Below are 18,412 nucleotides of genomic sequence, written 5' to 3'. Positions count from 1 at the left end.
TCCGGCCCATGGCTGGATCCCTCCTCTGCTCCTGGCTCCGCACTGACTCACCCCGACCCCGGGCACGGCACCTCCCTCCATCCCCGTGTTGCGGGGGGTTGGTGGGAGGGTCCAGCAGGAGGGAGGGCGAGCGCCAGCCCTGCACGGGGCTGCGGGGACATCCCGGTGCCAAGTGCCCGGCAGCACCCGGCAGGGACACCCGCATCAGTCGCTTCCCCGCCGCCCGGCCCGGTGGCGGTGCCGGTGGCACGCGGGGTCCGGCTCTCCTCCCCGCCAGGATTTCCTGCCACCATTCCCAGAATAGGCCGTGGCCCCGCATCTCTGCGCTCACTCAGCTACCGGCCGGGGTCCAGCCCCGCAGCGCCGGCACACGGGGTCAGGCTCGGGGGGAAGCGGCAGCACCGGCCTCCCACGGCCGGGGCCACACGGCGGAACCGGCAGCGGTGCCCCCCGCCCCGGCCAGCCCTGGGCAGGCGGCTCCATCCCCGTAAACAGGAACCGCGGCTGGGGGGAGCGTGTGTCCGTGGCGGGATGTGCGGATGGTGGGAACCAGGGGAGCGGGGCGGGGGGCACCCGCACCATCCCCGGGGGCTGCGGCCCCTCTGGCAGCCCCCCGGGGTGGTGGATCCCCCCACGCCCGGGTGAGGTTCTCACATTCCTGACGCGGCTCCAAGTGGAGCAGTGGGCAGGCACAGGGCGGGGATGCTGCTGTGCTGAGTCTGCTCCTGTGTGTCAGTGCGTGGGGCAGCCCTGGGGGACACGCCACCCGCGGCCTCCCCACGGCAGCCACCCCCACAACCCCCTACTCCCCGGCATTCTCCCCGGCCCTTGGCACAGCCTGGGCTCTGCAGGACCCTTCCCATGTGGCTGCTTTTTGTGCCAGCAGGATTTGGCAGCTGCTGTGGGGTTGGGCCCCATGGGGGCTCACTGCCTGTTGGTGCCCCCCCCAGGCTATGACCCGTGGGACCTCCCCAAGTGGGGGTACCCAGCTGTGCCCAGCCACGTGGTGGGGTAGAGGGGTGGGCACTGAGGATGCTGCACCCCAATTGTGTACCCCAAAGTGGGGCAGCTGAACTACATCCCCCACAATGCACTCAGGACACACTGGCCCCACCCACTCGGTGTGGCCACGGGTGTTGTCGGGTGGGTAGTCCCGGGGGCGATTGGGCTGTGGGGTCACCACAAACTGCCCCAACAGGCCCCCATGGTGAGAGCTGAGGACTGGACTGGGCTGGATTGTGGTGGGGTGGGCTGGGCTGGATTGTGGTGGGGTGGGATGGGACGGGACGGGATGAGATAGGATGGGATGGGATGGGGGGGTTTTGCTTTCCCTCTGATTTATGAGGCTGGGTCACTCACTCCAGGAACAAGGTTCAATGTGTACCCAAGGAGGCTCCCGAAATCCCTGTTCCTTCCCCTCCCCTGGGCTGGCAACTTATTTAAGCATTTATAATAATAATGGTGCTAATAACAATAATAATAACAACAACAAGCTGAGTTGTCAGCTGACTCCTGGAGCTGGTGGTTTAAAACAAACCAAGAAACGTCCTGGTGTCTGATGAACAACCACTCACAGGTGAGCAGAGACTGGGGCTGGGGCCAGCTGAGGTGCAGCCTGGCCAGGAAGGGGCTTCTCAAGGGAGAGGGGTGCAGGGTGTCAGGGCTCCAGCTCCTCTCAGCCATGATGGGTGGGGGGCAGTGCCCTGGGCACCGCTTCCCACCCTGGCAGGGGCTGACACCCAGATTTCCAGGGCTGCTCAGGAGCAGGAGGGACAGTCACAGCTCTGCTCCCACCCCAGCTGGGGGTGCTGGCAGGGAGGTGGTGGAGCAGAGGGCAGGGCCCCGCGTCAGCAGGGACAGAGAGCTCAGTGTCCCCACGGGGACTGTGAGCTCAGGGAGCCCAGAATAGCCCTGGCCTCACCACGGCCCAGCACAGCCAAGTATGGCCCCACACCTGGCCCTGCTGTGCTGCTTCATCCAGGGGGATTCACCATCCTTCCTGGGGCCGGGCTGTGGGTGGGAGGTGACTCCCCCTGCCCCAGCCCCACACGTCACAGCTGGGAAGTGCCTCATTCTGGGGTCCTGGCTGCCTGAGTCACTCAAGGGGTGACTTCATCTCTAGGGTTCTCCAAGCCTGAGGCTGGGGTGTTGGGCAAAGTCCTGTGGGGTGCCCTAAAGCCAGGGCATGACAGGCAGAGCCAGGCTGGGCCACCAGGTCTGGCTGCATTGGGCCGGCAGCTGAGGTGACCCCAGGCTGTGACGCCTGGACATGCTGCCAAGGGCCACCAGGACACGTCCCCGAGAGCCGTGAAACACACGGAGCTGATTGTGTTTCTAAGGACACGCCTTGGTGTTTACAGCCCCGCCAGCGTCACCAGCACTGCCGTCCTGCCCAAGGACACCCTGTGCCCTCCACGAGCAGCCCTGGGCTGGTGGGATGGGGGGGTCCAGCATGAGAGGGGGTCGTGCCTGACTCTGTGCCGGGAGGGTGAGGATGGGCAGTTCCTTACTCATGGCAGCAGGCGATGGCTCACCTGGGCGATGTGAGTCACCACTCACCACCGTGACTAAAGCTGAGCTGCCTCGGGGGGCTCAGGAGACAGGGAGGGGGAGCCGGGACCCCCAGAGCTGGCCCTGCACCTCCCCCACCACTGCAGTGCCTGACGGGCCGGACGGGGCGGGTGGAGGTGAAGCTGTTCGGCTGCTCCCTCCTGCCGGGGTGTGCCCGGTGCGAGCCCTGCCGCTGGCCCCGCGCCCGTGGGAACGCTCCCACTCGCTGCCGGCAGCTCCGTGGAGAGGCCTCGGCTGCCTGTGCCGGGCCCACCCGGGCCCACCCGCACCAGCTCCGCTCCCCGTGGGAATGGGATCACTCCCCTCCTCGGGCTGGGAGTCTACAGGGGGGGCCGTGAAGGAAAAGGGGCTGCAGCCCTGGAAGTGAGAACCCGCCCCCTTCTTCCCTCCTCTCCCCCTCTGTGCTGGAGCCCAGCCTCAGCTCTGCCCTCGTCCCATGACCCCGCGTCTGCCAGGGGAATGCAGAGACTTGTGATAAAATCCCCGTTTGCCAAAGCTGTGAAATCAGCCAGGAATTCAGTCCAAAAGGAAGGGGGGGGGGGGGAAAGAAAGGAGAAAAGCTGCTGCCTGGGGCTGATGGGGGATTTCCCCAAAGAAAGAGGGCTGGGAATTCCCTTCCTTCGAGAGACGGGACTTCCAAGAACAGACCCCCAAAAGATTCAGGTCTCCCAGCTGAAGCCGGGGCTGGCAGGATGGGGCACTCCTGCCCGAGCCCACCCTCACACCAGGACACACGGGCCAGCCCGGCCCTGTGGGCAGCGTCCCCACGGGACCCCAGGTAAGCCCCTCCCGGTGCTGCCGGCGCTGCCCGGTGCATGTGAGCGGCCGCGGGGGCTAATCCGCAGGGCCCGGGTCGAGTAAGCGGATTCCAGGAGCTGCGTGTGGCCTGCAGCAGGATTTGTGTAGGTATTTGCTTGTCTCTCCCCAAGGTGCTCAGCCATGCGGGGTTTGGAGAACGCTCCCTCTGGAGACGGCAGGAGCCTCTGATGCTGCACGGCAATTATGCCCAAGTCTGACTGTAATCTTTAACGATTTATTCCCAGGGCAACACAATAAGCTAAACACACAAAATCTGGGCTGGTGGGAATCCTGGGATCTCCTGGCTTGCATCTCTGGAGGTTCAGGATACCTTTAACCGAACAGAAAATCTGCACATGCTTCCTGAAGCACCAGCTCCTGGAGTCATGGGACTGCCGGAGGAGATGAGCTTCCTCCCAGGAAGGAGCTGGAGCCGTGCAGGGAGGGTGGTGACCAGGATCTGGGCTCCTCGGGGCCGTGAGGATGTGGGGAGATGCCCTGCCCTTGGGGCACGACACACTTTGCCAATGGACCCGCTGCTCTCAGCCAGCGCCGGAGCAGCCACCCCATGGCTGTGACATCCCTTTGTCCCCCCCTGCAGATCCTGGCTGGTGGCCGGGCCCTGCTCCCTGAGGAGGTGGCTCTGGGGTGATGCCTTGTCCCCATCACAGCCCCTCTCGGTGCACGTGGCAGAGCCAAACCTGCCAGGGCCCGGCTGCCCCCTCTGCTCGCTGTGCCGGGGGCCTCACCCCACACAGCAAGCAGGGGCCATGGCCCCCGGGGGGGGCGGCTTCGCAGGCCCGGGGCTCCACAGCTCCCGGGGAGAACAATGGCGTGTCCCTGCCCCGGCCCCTCTCCCAGGGACAACAATGGCAGGAGCCGGAGCTGGAGCCGCCTGAGCTCATCTCCCCCCTGAGAGCCCAGAGGGGACCGGGGTGGAGGCGGGGGGGGGCCGCGGGCTGTGCCACAAAGGCTCCCTCCCACCCTCCCTGCCTCCCCCGCAGCCCGGCTCTGCTCCATGCACATGGGGGGACCTCACTCCCACCCCAGCGTGGCTCCAGCATCGATCTGTGCCTCGGGGGGGCTTGGGAGCAAAGAAGCTGCAGCATTTTGGGGCTACACGGAGCCCCCCCCGGCTCTCACCGGGCCCCCTTGGCTGCTGCCTGGTGGATCGGGGATGTGTGGCCCCCTCCTCGCTGCAGCTCCAGCTGCTTTGTGTCTGGGAGTGCCAGGGCATTGTGTGAGGGACAGACCCGGCAGAGGCAGCCTGAGGTCATGCAGCCACCCGCCCGGCCCCGCAGACCCTGTCCCGGAGGGCAACCAGCTTCCACTCCAGGGCACCGGGGCATCACCCCCACAGCCCCCTTCTCCTCTGCTCCAAAAATTCTGTGGGGCTGATCCCTCGTCCTGGCTGTGAAGTAGGTGGTTGGGCAGAGGGAATCCCTAGGGGAGGGATGACCCAACCTTGCTATTAGACATCAGAGAGTCTCCACCGGGAGCCTCTTTGAAGCTCAGCTCCCCAGGAGAGCTCAGCCCAGCGGTTCCCCGTGCACGAACCGACTTTGACTCCAGCGACGGGGCAAGGTATCCGGGCCGTCCCCTCCCCACCGCCCGCGGGAGGCGGTTCCCCCTGCCCTGCCCGCAGCAGCCCCGTGGCAGCACTTGTGCCCAGCCAGAGCTGGGACTGGGACCCCCGGAGGGCCAGAGAGAGAGAGAGAGAGAACCCGAGAACCCCCCGGACGGCCGAGACCGGGAGCAGGGGGACGGCGAGCCGGGATCCCGGGAACAGGACTCGAGGCGGGGAGCAGAGACCCCCAGGGCAGGGCAGGGCCGGAGGGCAGGAGTGGGAACCCCTTCCGGGGGCAGGTGCGGGTCCTGCTGAGGCTGGTGCTGGGGCCGGTGCTGAGGCCGGTGCCGGGGCCAGGCCGGTCCCTGCCCCCGCCAGGCTCCACCCCGGGCGGTGCGGGATAAAACTTGGGGCACCTCCCCGGCAGCTCCGCGTCAGGACTGCGCTCGGACCGGCTCAAGGGCTCGCGAGGGGACAGGACAACACAGCATCGCGACCCCCTCCTGCCTCCACCCCCGGGAAGTTTTTGGGGTCTCTTTCTCCCTTCCTGCCGCCGGAGGCAGTTGAGCTCCAGCCTCGCCGGGGAACTGCGGGGCCGCGCTCCAGGCTCGGTGAGTGGGGCCGGGGCTGGCTGCGGACGGGCCGGGCCGACGGGGCCCGGACTAGGGTGGGGGGGATCCGTGGAACGGGGCTGCGCTCACTCGCTGTTCCCAGAGAGGCTCCGGAGCGGGCGAGGGGGCACACGGCAGAGTCCCCATGCTCGGGGTGCTCGGGCGCGCTTCCCACCCGCCGGGACCCTCCATATCCCCACTCACTCGGGGCTTTCCGGGCCGTCGGGGCACGGGTTCCCCTCGCTCCGGCTGCCGGGGACCCCCAGCGCTGCCTCGCGGGGGTTGGTGGGCAACCCCTGCCGCGTCCCGTGAAGCAGCCCCTCGCCCCCAGCCTCGGCGTGCCGCGGTGTGGGGTGGCTGCCTGACCTGGTTCTTTCCGTACCGGCGGGCGGGCAGCGGCCCCGAGGTGCACTGCGGCCGCGCTCCCCTGTGTCTCGGCAAGGGCTCCCCGGACCCCCCGGCCCCCCAGGGCGCAGGAGTCGTGGCGGGACCGGCAGAGGGCGCCCGCGCTTTGCTGACTCATAGCCCCCCCCCCTCCCCGAGCCCCCCGGGTGCCGGTACCGGGAACCCCGGTGTGTTCGTTCCACCTCCCGAGGCAGGCAGACCCACTGGGTCGGGGATCCCCGCTGCGGGATTTGGGGGCAGGGGAGTGACAGGAGCTCGCTGGGGCTCAGCCCCGTGTCCGGGCAATTCCCCGTAGCTGTAACGGCGTCACCGGCAGTGACCGGGTGGGTGCCTGTGACCGGGCGGGTGTGACCAGCCGCGAGTGACTGTGCGTGCGTGTGTCCCCCGCCCTTTCCGCCTCGGTGTCCCCGCGTCACTCGGCTCCGAGGGCTCCGGCTGCCGCCCGGCCCCGCGGGCTGTCCCCTCCCGCCGCGGCCTCCTCCGGTGCGGGGGCCGCTCCCCGCCCCCGCCGCAGAGCTCCCGCCCGTGTCCTGCATTCACCCCTCCGCGACGCCCGGGCTTCGCACCCCAACCCTGGCAGCCCGGACGCGGAGCTCGGTGCTGCCGGTGCTCAGGCCTCTTCCCCGCCCCCCGGGCCCCTTTGTTGTGCGCCCCGGGATTATGAATGGCTCCGGGCGCGAGGGCGCGCGGGGGGCGGCGAGGGGGGCGGGGCCGCGCGGCCGCGTGGGCGGGAGGAATCCGGCCGGGCCGCCCGCCCACCGGGGCACGTGGGGCGGCTGCGCCCGCTCCCCATTGGCTCCCAGCGCGGATGTCTGGGCGCTGGGCGCGCTCCCATTGGCCGCGGCTGCCGGAGGAGCCGGAGTGAATGAGGGCGAGGCCCCGCCCGCGGGACGTTGCTACATTGTAACTTCCCCCCGCGCCCCCCCCCCCGCACCCCCCGGTCGGCGCTTCCCGGCTGAGCGCGGCGGCGGCGGCGGCCGGTTCGGCGGGTCCGGCCCCACAGAAAAGGGGGGAGCGAAGCGTCCTCCGCACCTCCCCGCCCCTCGCCGCGGCCTCCGGGCCCGCACCCCGCCCCCAGAAACCCCGCACAGGGAGAGCGAGCGGCGGAGCGGAGAAAGAGCGAGGCGGCGAGCAGGGCAGGCAGCAGGCAGGGCAGGCAGCCCCGCTTCCACCGCCCCCCGCCCGCAGGCAGCCAGCGCCGCCTCCCCTCGCCCCGCGGCTCTGCCGGAGCACAACGGCAGATTCTTCTTTTTTCTTTTTATATTTTTTAAAACATATATTTATTTTTCCGGGGCCGCGGAAGGCCCGGCTGGTGCCAGCCCGGTTCGGGGATCGCTCCTCCTCACCCCGGCTCCTCCGGGAGGACTCGAAGCGGAGCCGGAGTTCCCGTGGGTACGGCCGGGGCGTGCGGTGGAGCGGGCCCTGCTCCCTCCTTTGTCCGCTCCCGCTCCCCCCTAGCCCCCCCGCGCGTTTCTGCGTCGCCCCCCGGCACCGACCGTCGCTTCCCCCACGCAGGTCGGCGGATGGACCCGCAGCCCGGCGCCAGGAGCTGCAGCCGCGGGGCTCCCGCCTGCGAGGTGGTCCCGAACGAGCCCCCCATGAACCTCTACATCAACACCACCACCGGGACCCGCTATGAGCTCTCCGTGCCCGCCGAGGAGACGGTGGAGGGGCTGAAGCGGCGGCTGTCCCAGCGGCTGAAGGTGCCCAAGGAGCGGCTGGCTCTGCTGCACAAAGAGAGGTAGGGCTCGGGGGGGCGGCCGGGATCCCATCCCCCCCGGCAGCGGGGTTGGGCGCGGGGGCGGCCCCCTCGCACCGGGCTCGGCACCGCACAAAGGCTCCCGCCCCCCTTCCCCCTGCCTGGCCCCATTCCTCCGCGGGTCGGGGCGGGGGGGTTGGGGGGGAAGCAGCCCGGGGGGCCGCGGGCGGGGGCGAGCCGGGGGCCGGGGCGGAGGGAGGAAGGGAAGCTCCGGGCCGTGGCGGGGACCGGAGCGCGGCCGCCGCCCCCTCGCTCGGCCCTTGCCGGGGCTCCTTTGTGGGCGGCGGGGCCCGGCCGAGCCCCGCGGGGGCCCGGCCCTTTGTTCTGGGCTCAACTTCGGCGGCGGCGCGGTCCGGCCCCTTCCCCCGAGCCCCCTGCGCTGGGAGGGCTGGGGGTGGGGGGGCTCCTTTGTCTGCCAAAGGGCCAGTCCGAGGGGGGGCTACTTCGCCCCCCCGGGTGGAGCGGGGCCCGAGTGGGGCTGGGCTACCCTACGGCGTGCTCAGTCCCGGTCGGTAGCAACTTCGAGATCCCCAGCTCGGAGAAGGGAAGTGGGGGGGACCCTTGTGCCACCTTCCCCATCCCATGCTGATCCCAGCTGCTCCCCCACTTCCCCCGTGGGCAGGTTTCCCGTGCCACGAAGCCCCGCGGCCCCTCTAGCCCGTGCCCCAGCTCCTCGCTGTCTCACTCCCCCGGGCATCGCATGGCCCTGCCCCGGGCCCCGTTTGCACCCTGCAGGGAGCGGGGACACCCCGTGCGGCCCCCCCCGGGGTGCAGGGAACAGATGGGGAAGAGGCAGCTAAGCAGCAGGCTGCTGGATTCACCTTTCTGCACGTCAGAGTCGGAAACGCTTGGGATGAGGGGTGCTTGGAGGGGAGCTGAGTCCCCTGGGATGGGGCTGGTGGTGGGTGTTCCCCCGCCCGGGGGCCTGCCCAGCCGGTGCTGACCTTGCCTTTGTTTCCTCTTCCCCCCCAAGTCGACTCAGCTCTGGAAAACTGCAGGACCTGGGGGTCGTGGAAGGAAGCAAGTTGACGCTGGTGCCCACCGTGGAGGCCGGTTTGATGGTAAGCGGCCTCTTCCTGCTGCTCCCTCCCACTCGTCGCCATCTATTATTAAAGCCCCGGGGGGGATGTGCTGGCAGCCCCGCGGCTCGGCTGCCCCAGCCCTCGCTGAGGAGGCAGCGCCGGGCTGGGCACGGCAGCGGGTTTAATATTTCACTGCTTTCTCAAGGCTTGTGTAGAAATAGTGGAAGTGACATGTCATCCCTCCCCTCCTGCTGCACGGACGCCCCCTCCTTCTCTGCATTTGTAATGTTAATTTCCCCCCCCTTTTTTTTCTTTTTTTTTTTTTTTTCTCCAGTCCCAGGCGTCCAGGCCAGAACAGTCGGTGATGCAAGCTCTGGAAAGCTTAACTGAAACTCAGGTGAGAGGCTCGATGCTGGGGCAGCAGTGGAGACAAAGGAGGGGCTGTGGGTTGGTGGGAGCCAAGGGACTTTTGCGACCTGACTCTTCCCCTCCCGGAAGGCTTCGGCGTTCGGTGGTTTCACCCTCAGAAGGGGTTGGGAACGCTGAGGGTGGTGCCCGGGGCAGGCACCGTCATCCTGTGCAGCACAGGGAGGTCCCACGCTGCAGCCCAAACAAGCCGGGAAGGGCAGAGGCCCTGGGAGGTGAAGTGACTCACCCAAGGTCACACAGCAGGTCGCTGGCAGAGCCTGGGGGTGCAGGGGTGCAGCCACCACCGCCCCCCCCGTCCATGGCATGCACTGAGGGGGCTGGCAGGGCTGTGCCTGGGACTTATGAAGGGGCTCACAGAGCTGCAGAGCCCGGCTGCTCCCAGCACCCGGAGGGCTCTTCCCCCTCTCCTTGGAGCCGACCTTGGGGACATCGCTGTCCTGGTGCTCACCACGTGCCGGAGCGGTGGCCTTGGGCTGGGGCACCGGGGAGGGGGCGCGGGCGGGGGCCGTGTTTAGAAGAGCTGTGAAGTTGGTCGGTGGCTGGTGGGGTGGCCTCCAGCACCGGAGGTGTCACAGGCAGGGGGGATGTTCCCAGGGCTGGGGGGGTCACCGCGGGTGCACGCGCAGCCTCCGGCCGCCAAGGTGGAATTTACCCCCAGCCGCGCAGGCCCCGGTGGCTTCTTTGTGTTCAGTCTCTATTATTGCTGTTAGACTCTTGCCTGCCTTTCCGGCCAGTGCTGCTGCTTATGGTTTCAAGGCTGCTCTTTTGTTTTGGGTTGTTGTTGTTGTTGTGTTTTTTTGTTTAACCAGCCTTGCTGAATTTGGAGATGGGGGCTGAGCCCCACACTGTGCCACAGTTTGCCAGGGTTGGGCTGGAGGGCTTGGTGGGGACAAGGCTGTGCCCCCCATGGGGATGTGACGAGGGCCAGGGCTGCTCGGTCATGGGGACCTTTGCTGACCCACGGTGCCCTTGGCTGCCTGGGGTGACCTTGACTTCTGGCAGCTGGTTTTAACCCTGTGTGGATAAGGAGGGGTGAGCTTGGATCAGGAGTTCTGTGCTAGGGGCTGGTTCCTGCCTCTCCCCCCTCCCCAGGGTCCCTGAGAGCCTGGTTTGCTCACCGGGTGCTGTAGGGTTGTGGGAGGGGGCTGCTTCTGGCAGCCCAACCTGGGGGTCCTGGTGCACAGCCCTGGCCTCAGGGCTGCAGCCATTTGTGATGGGGCTCCGCACTAGGGTGGATTATGAGGTGGGACGTACTGGGGAGCAGCAGGGCCATGGAACCCATGGAGCTCCCCAGAGGAAGGGGCTTGGGATACCTCTGGCATTGTGGGGGCAGTTGCTCCGACCTGGTAGTGCCCAGCATGGCTCCATCAGGGTGGGCAGCTGTGGTCCCTCCTGGCCAAGCACAGCAGGGACAAAGGGTAGGTGGGTGGGCTGTGGTTTGGTGGCCCACAGGGTCTCTGCTGGGTGGGCTGGGGGCCTGGCAGCCCCAGCAGGCGAGTGGTGCTGGCACTGGCTCTGCACCTCCCTGCCCACTGCAGGATCCTGCTGGGTCGGTGATTCAGGAAACTGGGACTGTGCAGGAGGAACCGCCAGCACCTGGGGGGGCGGAGGGGGGGCAGGAAACCACTCCTCTCATTCATGCTTTGCTCGGCTCTGCCTGCGTCACGCATCCTCCGGCAGCGCAGGCAGAGCAGCGCCGGCTTCCTCTGGGGGCGGCGGGGGGCCGGGGCGCTGCCACCCCCTCCTCGCCCAGGTGCCGTGGGGAAGGGGCTGCTGGGCAGGAGGTGACACTGGGCAGGAGGTGACGAGCGGCACGGGGCCTTCCTGGAAGGGTTCACCACGCTTCCTTCCGCCGGGCACGCTCGGCGGCTGCCCCCGCTTTCCAGGGAGCCTCGTGCCCACGGCAGCGCCCGGGCGGGCGTCGGATCCTGCAGCCGCAGCTCGTCCTTCCCCGGCCTCTGCCCCACTGCGGAGCGCTGGGGGGGAGAGGAATCTGGCTGGGGGGTTCTGGTCCCCTGCCCTCTTTGGCATGGAACCCCCCTGCACTGGGGCGGGGTGACCCAGCTGTTGGCTGCAGCTGCGCCTGGCTGGAGAGCATGTGGGGGGACCGGGGCGGGGGGGCCGCGTTTCCTGCTCCCCCCACCTTGTCCTCGCTCTGTGCTGGCCTTTCCCCTCCGGGTCTGCCGGGAACTGCAGGAGGGTGGCCTGTCTATGTGTTGGTGGGGGTGCTACCCCTCCCTGGCAGCCCAGGTGTGGGGGCCCGGGGGTGTGTGGGGCTGGGGGCCGGGGTGACACGGGGCCAGGCGCTGAAGTGGGGTGGGAATGCAGTGTTCTCTGAGTCATCTGTGTTTCTCAGAAGCAGCCGGGAGACACTTGCCCCATCCCTGCGGGCCCTGAGCCCAGCGTGGTGCAGCCGGACCCATTCCCAGGGCTTAGCAGGGTCCTGGGGGACCCCCTGGGCACGGGGGATATGGGGGACCCAGTGGACTCAGCTCCTTGTCCCCTCCCCCCCCGTGTCCCAGTCCCTGTGGTGGAGCTGACTGGGAGGGATGTGGTCCTCCCTGGCCGGCCGTGGGCGGCCAAGCAGGCGGCTGGGTGGGACGTGTTTGCATTGGAGCGGCCTGGTTTCGCCGGGGGGGGGGGGTTGGCAGCGGCGTGGGGGCGGGTGCTGGGAGCCCCAGAGCCGCGGTCCCGCCGGGCCAGCTGCCCTGCCCTGCCTGGGGCTCCGCGGGGGCTGAGCCGGCTCAGTGCCCCAGCTGAGCCCCTGGCCGCCCTGGGGCGGGGGGTGTGTGGCCATGGGACCCCCATGCTTGAGAAAAGAGGAGTTATTTTTAGAGCCAGTGGGAAGCGCCCAGCATCAGGGGCTCTGTGTGGGTTTGGGGTGCTCTGGTTTCTCCCAGTGCTGCCAAGGGGTCAGGCAGGGCGCAGGCAGCTGTGAGTCAGATGGAGCAGCGAGGCGGCCTCGGGTGCTGGCTGACGTCAGGGGCCCCGGGGGTGGGGGGGTGTGGGGCTCCCCTGGGCAGTTGGGGTGCTGGGGTTGGTGATGGGGTGACAGGAGCTGGTTTGGGGGTCTGTGGGCTCCCTGTGTTTGTGCCCCATGGGAAATGTCTCACCTGTGCTGGCTCCAAGGGCAGCAGCAGGGCCAGGGTGACCCAGTGGCCATGGGCAGCCACAGCCTGTCCTGGCAGTGCCACCTCAGAGGGCTCCATGTGGGAGCTGCCCTGGTGGTGCCAGAGGGGCTGTTGTGGCTGGAGCTGGCGGGTTGTGACTGAGCAGTGGGTCAAGGCGCCGGGTTTGTGGGGCTGGTGTGATGCCGTGGGGGGACAGAGCTGCCAGCCAGGCAGGTGTCCTTCCCCAGCTGCTGTGGGCAGGGAAACCAAGGCAGAGTCAGAGCCATGGGGCAGCATGGGGGCTGGGGTGATACTCTCCTGGGGCCAGGGTCTGTGTGCGTGCACACGCGTGTGCACACGCAGGCCCATGTGCCTGCCTGCCGTCCTCTCCTGCCCCCCCACCCCCTCGCCCCGTAACCCCCGTGTCCAGAGCTGCAGCGTCTCCTTCACGCCCACCCCTTCCTCTGCAGCCTCCGCCTGACACGCTCAGGGCTTTGCTGCTGGTATTTTTAAAGCTGCTTTTCCCACGGCTTCTCAGAACCGGCCCCCGCTGGAACGGGGCGCGGGGGAGCTGGGATGGGGCTGGGGGGGGGTGAGGGGCCGTGCTCTGCAGAGGCGCTGGCCCTTAGCTGCTGGGGGGGCCATGGGGTGACTGAGAGGTGGAGCCCTGGGGTCCCCCCAGCTCGTCCTGCCGCGGGTGACAGCTGTGCCCCGAAGGTGCTGGGGGGTGTGGGTGGGTGACGTCTGCCGGGAGCCGCACGTGACGGCCAGGGAAGCCAGTCCCTGCCGTGCCCTGGAATAGCTCGGCCAGGGGGGGTGGCAGTGGCGTCATCCCCATTAGCTGTGACCTGTTGTCCTGCCCACAGCCCTTCAGCCAAGCACGCTCGTGAGGGTGGGAGGCTCGATCTCCCCCTGCCCCCCCCGCCACAGCACACCAAAAGCATGGGGGGGCTCATGGCTGCCTCAGCGCCCCTCTCCTCTCCCCCCCCAAGGGATGTGGGGGGATGCTGAGCAGAGCTGGGGGGGGAGGTCCCCCTCCTCCCTAGCACAGATGTCGAGTGATTTATGCATCTGGGGGGGCTGAGTGGTGGGCTGGCGGGTGGGGGAGAAGCAGGTGTTGGGGATTGGAGGGCTCCCCCCTCCACAGTCTGGGCAGGGTCAGGCCCCTGCTCTTGTCTCTCTGCTGCAGCTGCTCCATCACCTGCCTGTGCCAGAGGCCTCAGGGCTGGGCTGGGGCAAATCCTGCCTGAGCAGCCACTCCTCCAGTTCCGACCCCCCCGCCCCAGGCTGCATCTGGGGAGGGCAGGGGGAGCTGGTAGGCTGCCCTCCCCTGTCTGATAGCCCCAAGTCACAGCGGTAGCACAGCACGGTCCCGGTGTGTCCTCACTTGCCCCCTCCCCATTCTCCTGCAAGGAGCTTGCTGGGGGGGAGGGGATGGGCAGCCCCGTCCCGTGCTGGCGCTGGGCTGGCCGGAGGAGCGGTGCTGGCCCGAGGGGTGGGTGCAGCTGCAGCAGCCCTGGCTGCAGCCCCTGCCTGGCCCTGCCCGCCGGGCACTGGCTGCAGCGGGTTGGCACACCACGGCGTGGCACAGCATGGCTGTTTTGTGCTGGGAGATAAAGTCGGGGAGGGCAGGAGGAAGAAAAATCTCCCCCCCCGGTGCTGTCAGCTGATGGAGCTGGCACCGGGCTGGGGTCGCACGGGGACGATGGCCGGGCTCGCCTGCCAGGCTGGCGCAGCCGAGGCCCCGGCAAAGGGCTGCAGGGACAGGTTGGTCCCTTCACTGCCCCAGTGACCCGTCCCACATCCCCATGGCCCCAGTGAGACCTGTGAGGGCAACATCTGGCCCCCTGCCCAGCACCAGGGGGGCTCCGTGCAGAGGGCTTGCTGCATGCCAGGCTGACGAGGGGCTCTTTCTCTCCCCAGGTCAACGATTTCTTGTCGGGACGGTCCCCGCTGACCCTGGCCCTGCGTGTGGGCGACCATATGATGTTTGTGCAGCTCCAGCTGGCAGCTCAGCAGAGCAGCGGGCAGCTCCAGCACCGGCACCTCATCGCCAGCCGGGGCGAGGCGGGGGCCGCCACCAGCCCCCACTGCCGGACGCTGCACGGCGCCACCGGCTCCAGCTTCGCCCGCATCCCCGTGGTGCCAACGTGCCAGCAGAGCCCGGCCCCCAGCCCCGCGCCTGCTGCGCCCGCCCCCCCCATGTACTGTAACGCCCCCCACTCCGCTCCCATCACCGCCGGGATGTTCCGGTCACACGGGGCCGGCACGCCGACGGTGAACAGCAGCGTCGTCTCCTCCTGCTCCGAGGTGAGTCCTGCCTTGGGGGGCTCCTAGGGCCTTTGGGGCAGGGGAGCAAAGTGGAGCACTTCCCAGCCCTGCTGTGGTGATGCCTTTCCCTGCCTCAGTTTCCCCACGCATGGAACAAGGGTGTTTCCCTGCCTGGTTTGCATAGTGCCCCCAGGTCCCAGGGAGGGGCTTGAGGACAGGGTATAATTCGGGCCCTGCCCATCTTCCATCCCTGCCTGTCCCCACGGCCAGGCAGGGGCTGCTGGCCAACACTTGCTGCTGCTGCTTCCCTTTGCCCCTCGTACAGCACGGCTGGCTGGGAGGTGACTGCCAGGACCCCCAGGGCTGGGGGCAGAGTGGTGGGACAGCCTTCATCCCTTGTGTCCCAGGAAAACCGGGGCTACTGTGGGGGTCTCCTAGATGGAGGGGGCTGGAGCAGGGCTGCGTGTCACTTTCCTGGGGTCCCCTGCCTGGAGGCTGATCTGTGTCTTTCCCCCCACCCAGGTGGACTGTGGCACCCGCAGTGGCAGCACCCCAGGCAGCAGCTCTGCCCCCACTGCCCGGTCCCGCAAACCCGGCGCTGTCATCGAGAGCTTCGTCAACCACGCGCCTGGGGTCTTCTCAGGGACCTTCTCCGGTGGGTGATACCGACCTCCCTTGGGGGCTGGGGGGGCTGCAGGGAGGGGCTGGGATGATGCGAGGGGTTGGTGATGAATGAGAGGGTGGGGGAGCTGCAGTGGAGGGGTTGGCGGTGATATGGGGGGCAAGGGGGCTGGGAGGGGGCAGCTCATCTCACGCCCCCCTCCTCCTCTCCCCCCAGGCACTTTGCACCCCAACTGCCAGGACAGCAGCGGGCGGCCGCGGCGGGACATCGGCACCATCCTGCAGATCCTGAACGACCTCCTCAGCGCCACGCGACACTACCAGGGCATGCCCCAGTCCCTGACACAGCTCCGCTGCCAGACGCAGTTCTCCTCTTCCTCCTCCTCATCCTCACCTCCTGCCTCCCCGGACCTCACCACCAAAACTACCTCAGAGCCGCTGCCGGTGGCCGCAGCCTCCCCGCCCCTGCACCCCGTCGTCCAGTGCCAAAGCCAGATCCGGATGTGCAAGCCCAGCGGTAAGTCCTGGCATGGGAGTGTGCTGGGGGGGCTGCAGTGTGCTGGGGGGGCTGCAGTGTGCTGGGGGGCTGCAGTGTGTTGGGGGGCCACCATGTGCCAGGGTCCTCCCTGACCAGCTGCGCTGCCCACATGCCATTGTCATGCCCAGTGCCTGGGCACTGGGGTTTGGCACCTCCGGTGTCCTCTGTCTGTGGGGGAGCAGAGAGGGGCTGGGGAGCCCCTGCAACCCCCCTGGCCAGTGCTGACCCCCTTTTCACCAGGTCATTCCCCACGGAGCCCAATGTCTTGGTCACCCTTTGGTGCTGCCCTGGTTTGCAGTGCAGGGGCAGGTGGCTGTGGTGTCCCCATCTCTGTCCCTGTTCCCCTGGGAGCTCTGGGCCTTTCCCTGCTGTCTGGGCAGAGGTTTGCGGGGGGGTGACTCCCAGCCCCTGGCTCCACATCCCTCTCCCCATTTGCAAATCCAGTGGGAGCAAGGGTGGGTTTGGCCAGGGGGTCCTGGACCCCTGCTGGGTGGCAGGGGTGGCTCCTGCAGCCCCCCCCGGCGGTTGTGGGGCACACACCTGCACTCCCTGGGGCCAGAAGGCACCCGGAGGCCCCCGCCCACCCCCCAGCCCTCCCCACCATTTGCTTAGAGAAAAGAAGTGAAACCGCCTGTGCCGGCGGGGGGGGCTCGCCCTCCCCTCTGGGTTTTCTCTTCCTTCTCTCCTGGCCTCCCCAAGGCAGCTCCGTGCCACCACCCAGCCCTCAGTGACGTGGTTGGGGTCCCCACAGGTCTGACCTCACCCCAGGGCCACCTGTGCCCCACGGTGGGGTGTGTTGGAGGGGCAAAACCTGCCCCCCTGCAATGTGACACGTTCTCCTGGCTTGGCTGGGCTCACCCTGCTTGGGTCGAGCCCCGAGAAAGCCCCCCTGGCCCCTTTTCATGTTTTTGCACCAGTGTGAAATTCCCAGCAAGGAGGAGAGACATTCCCAAACCTCCCTCCCACCAGTGTCCAGTCCTGGTGGCACTTGTGTCAGGGCCAGTGGTGTGGCTGGGACCCCTTTTCCCCCATCCATTCAATCCTGGGGGCTTTACAGAGGGGTTGTCCCCCTGTACCCTGCTCTGTCCCCCTGTTTCTGGCATGTGTTCCCTCACACGAGCTAGAGGTGGATGCTGGAGGATCTGCAGAGTTCCCGGGGGTCCCAGTGAGGCTGTGCAGGGCTGTCCCCTCCTATCTGTGTGCTGCCTGTGGATCCCTTTTGGGGTGTGGGTGCTGTGCCTTCCCCCCTGGGTGTGAGGAGGGGCCAGTGAGGTGTCTGAGCACCCACACTGGAGGGTGGGGGGGCTGCACCCCCCCCAGGGTGCCGGGAAGGGCAGCGGGATGTCCGCGCATCTGTGCCATGGGAGGGTTGGGGGGCTGCACCCTCTGTCGGGCGCGGGGAAGGGCAGCCCCCCGTGACCCCCGGTCCTGCTGCCTTGCAGGGGATCGCTTGCGGCAGACGGAGAACCGCGCCACGCGCTGCAAGGTGGAGCGGCTGCAGCTGCTGATGCAGCAGAAGCGGCTGCGCCGGAAGGCCCGGCGGGACGCGCGCGCCCCGTACCACTGGCTGCCCGGCCGCAAGCCCGGCCGCACCAACAGCAACAGCAGCGTCTCCAGCGAGGGCAGCCTGGACCTGGACTTCGAGGACTCGGTCTGGAAGCCGGAGGTCAAGGCGGACATGAAATCCGAATTTGTTGTAGCATAGAGCTGGTGCCCTGGGGGGGGAACCCGGGGCCGCGGACTCTGCCGGAGGGGGGGGGTTCTGCTCCCACCGCCCCGGCTGCTGGTGATGTCATTTCTGTTGTCATGGGCCAGATCTCCTCTAGATTTGCCATCTCCTGCGAGCGGACGCCTTGGAGCCAACCCTGCCAGCGCCGGGGAAAGCGTTTCAGTGGGGGGGGGGGGGGGCCGTGGCCGGGACAACCTCACTCCCCCAGAGCTGGGTTGGGTTTGGGGGGCCGGGGGGGTGGGGAGCAGGCAGGAGCTGCTGGCCCCTTCCCACATCCTCCCTGGCTGGGAGCGAACATTCTCAGTGCTGGGGGGTCCCTGGGGGATATCAAAGCTGCTGCTTTGCTGTGAAGAGGGGTGCAGCAGGGTGGGCTCTGCCCCCCCCCCCCGCGTCCCCCTTGGTGTGGGCAGGAGGAGATGAAGTCTCTTTCGGAGGTGCTGGGGCCCCCCTGGCTTTGGGGGCCGTTTGTTTTCCTTCCCTTCTATATGTAGCATTTGCTCAGCTGCGGGGCTGGGACCCCCCCCAGGCATTTGGGGGGGACACACGCGTGTGCCTGGGCGCCGCTGGCCCCGCTGCCACAGCCAGGGTTGGGCAGGGGTGGGTGGGGGGCTTTGTTTTGGGGTGGGTTCTAATTTTTGTTCTGGAGGGAAAAGAAATGGCACCTTCCCTCCGTGGCAGAGCCCAACTTCCGAGTCGCTGGACTCCTTCCCACCCGCCTCTTGGTTGGTTGGATTTTCTTTTTTAACTTAAAAAAAAAAGGAGAAGAAAACAAACAACAAAAAGTTTCAAAAAAATAACGAATAATAAACCCAGTACTCGGTCATGGCTGTCCATGAGCCATGGGGCTAATATTTATAGACATTAATTACCCGACTGAGCCAATACTGACATAGTCTTGCATAGGCCGTAGAAATCCTTTTTCTTGTCCGACTTTGATTTTTTTTTTTTTTTTTTGTCAGGAGATCTGTGCAAATAGAGAAC

At 67.7% G+C, this 18,412-nt stretch overlaps 1 protein-coding gene across 2 annotated transcripts; it reads left to right on the top strand.

The window, feature by feature from the left end:
• The first annotated feature begins 5,379 nt into the window (after positions 1-5,379).
• On the top strand, positions 5,380-18,012 carry MIDN (midnolin). Of its 2 annotated transcripts, none has more exons than XM_051639856.1 (8): positions 5,380-5,547; positions 7,468-7,693; positions 8,685-8,772; positions 9,068-9,130; positions 14,196-14,582; positions 15,066-15,198; positions 15,382-15,681; positions 17,145-18,012. In XM_051639856.1, exons 2-8 carry the CDS (start codon positions 7,476-7,478, stop codon positions 17,405-17,407), a joined length of 1,452 nt encoding a protein of 483 aa, XP_051495816.1. In that variant the 5' UTR covers positions 5,380-5,547; positions 7,468-7,475; the 3' UTR covers positions 17,408-18,012. The 2 variants fall into 2 exon arrangements, with proteins under 2 accessions (XP_051495816.1, XP_051495817.1); XM_051639857.1 differs by lacking the exon at positions 5,380-5,547 and adding an exon at positions 7,049-7,344.
• The last annotated feature ends 400 nt before the right edge of the window (positions 18,013-18,412 follow it).

The sequence above is a fragment of the Apus apus genome, chromosome 24, assembly GCF_020740795.1.
Source record: "Apus apus isolate bApuApu2 chromosome 24, bApuApu2.pri.cur, whole genome shotgun sequence".
In the NCBI taxonomy this organism is placed as follows: Eukaryota; Metazoa; Chordata; class Aves; order Apodiformes; family Apodidae; genus Apus; species Apus apus.
This window is presented reverse-complemented; position numbering and strand designations above follow the sequence as displayed.

Bases quoted from the DNA above. Each gene is read 5' to 3' on its own strand.
- MIDN (XM_051639856.1), top strand. From the start codon at position 7,476: ATGGACCCGCAGCCCGGCGCCAGGAGCTGCAGCCGCGGGGCTCCCGCC. The intron at 15,199-15,381 runs GTGGGTGATACC...CTCTCCCCCCAG, and splicing joins CTTCTCAGGGACCTTCTCCG to GCACTTTGCACCCCAACTGC. The intron at 15,682-17,144 runs GTAAGTCCTGGC...GCTGCCTTGCAG, and splicing joins CCGGATGTGCAAGCCCAGCG to GGGATCGCTTGCGGCAGACG.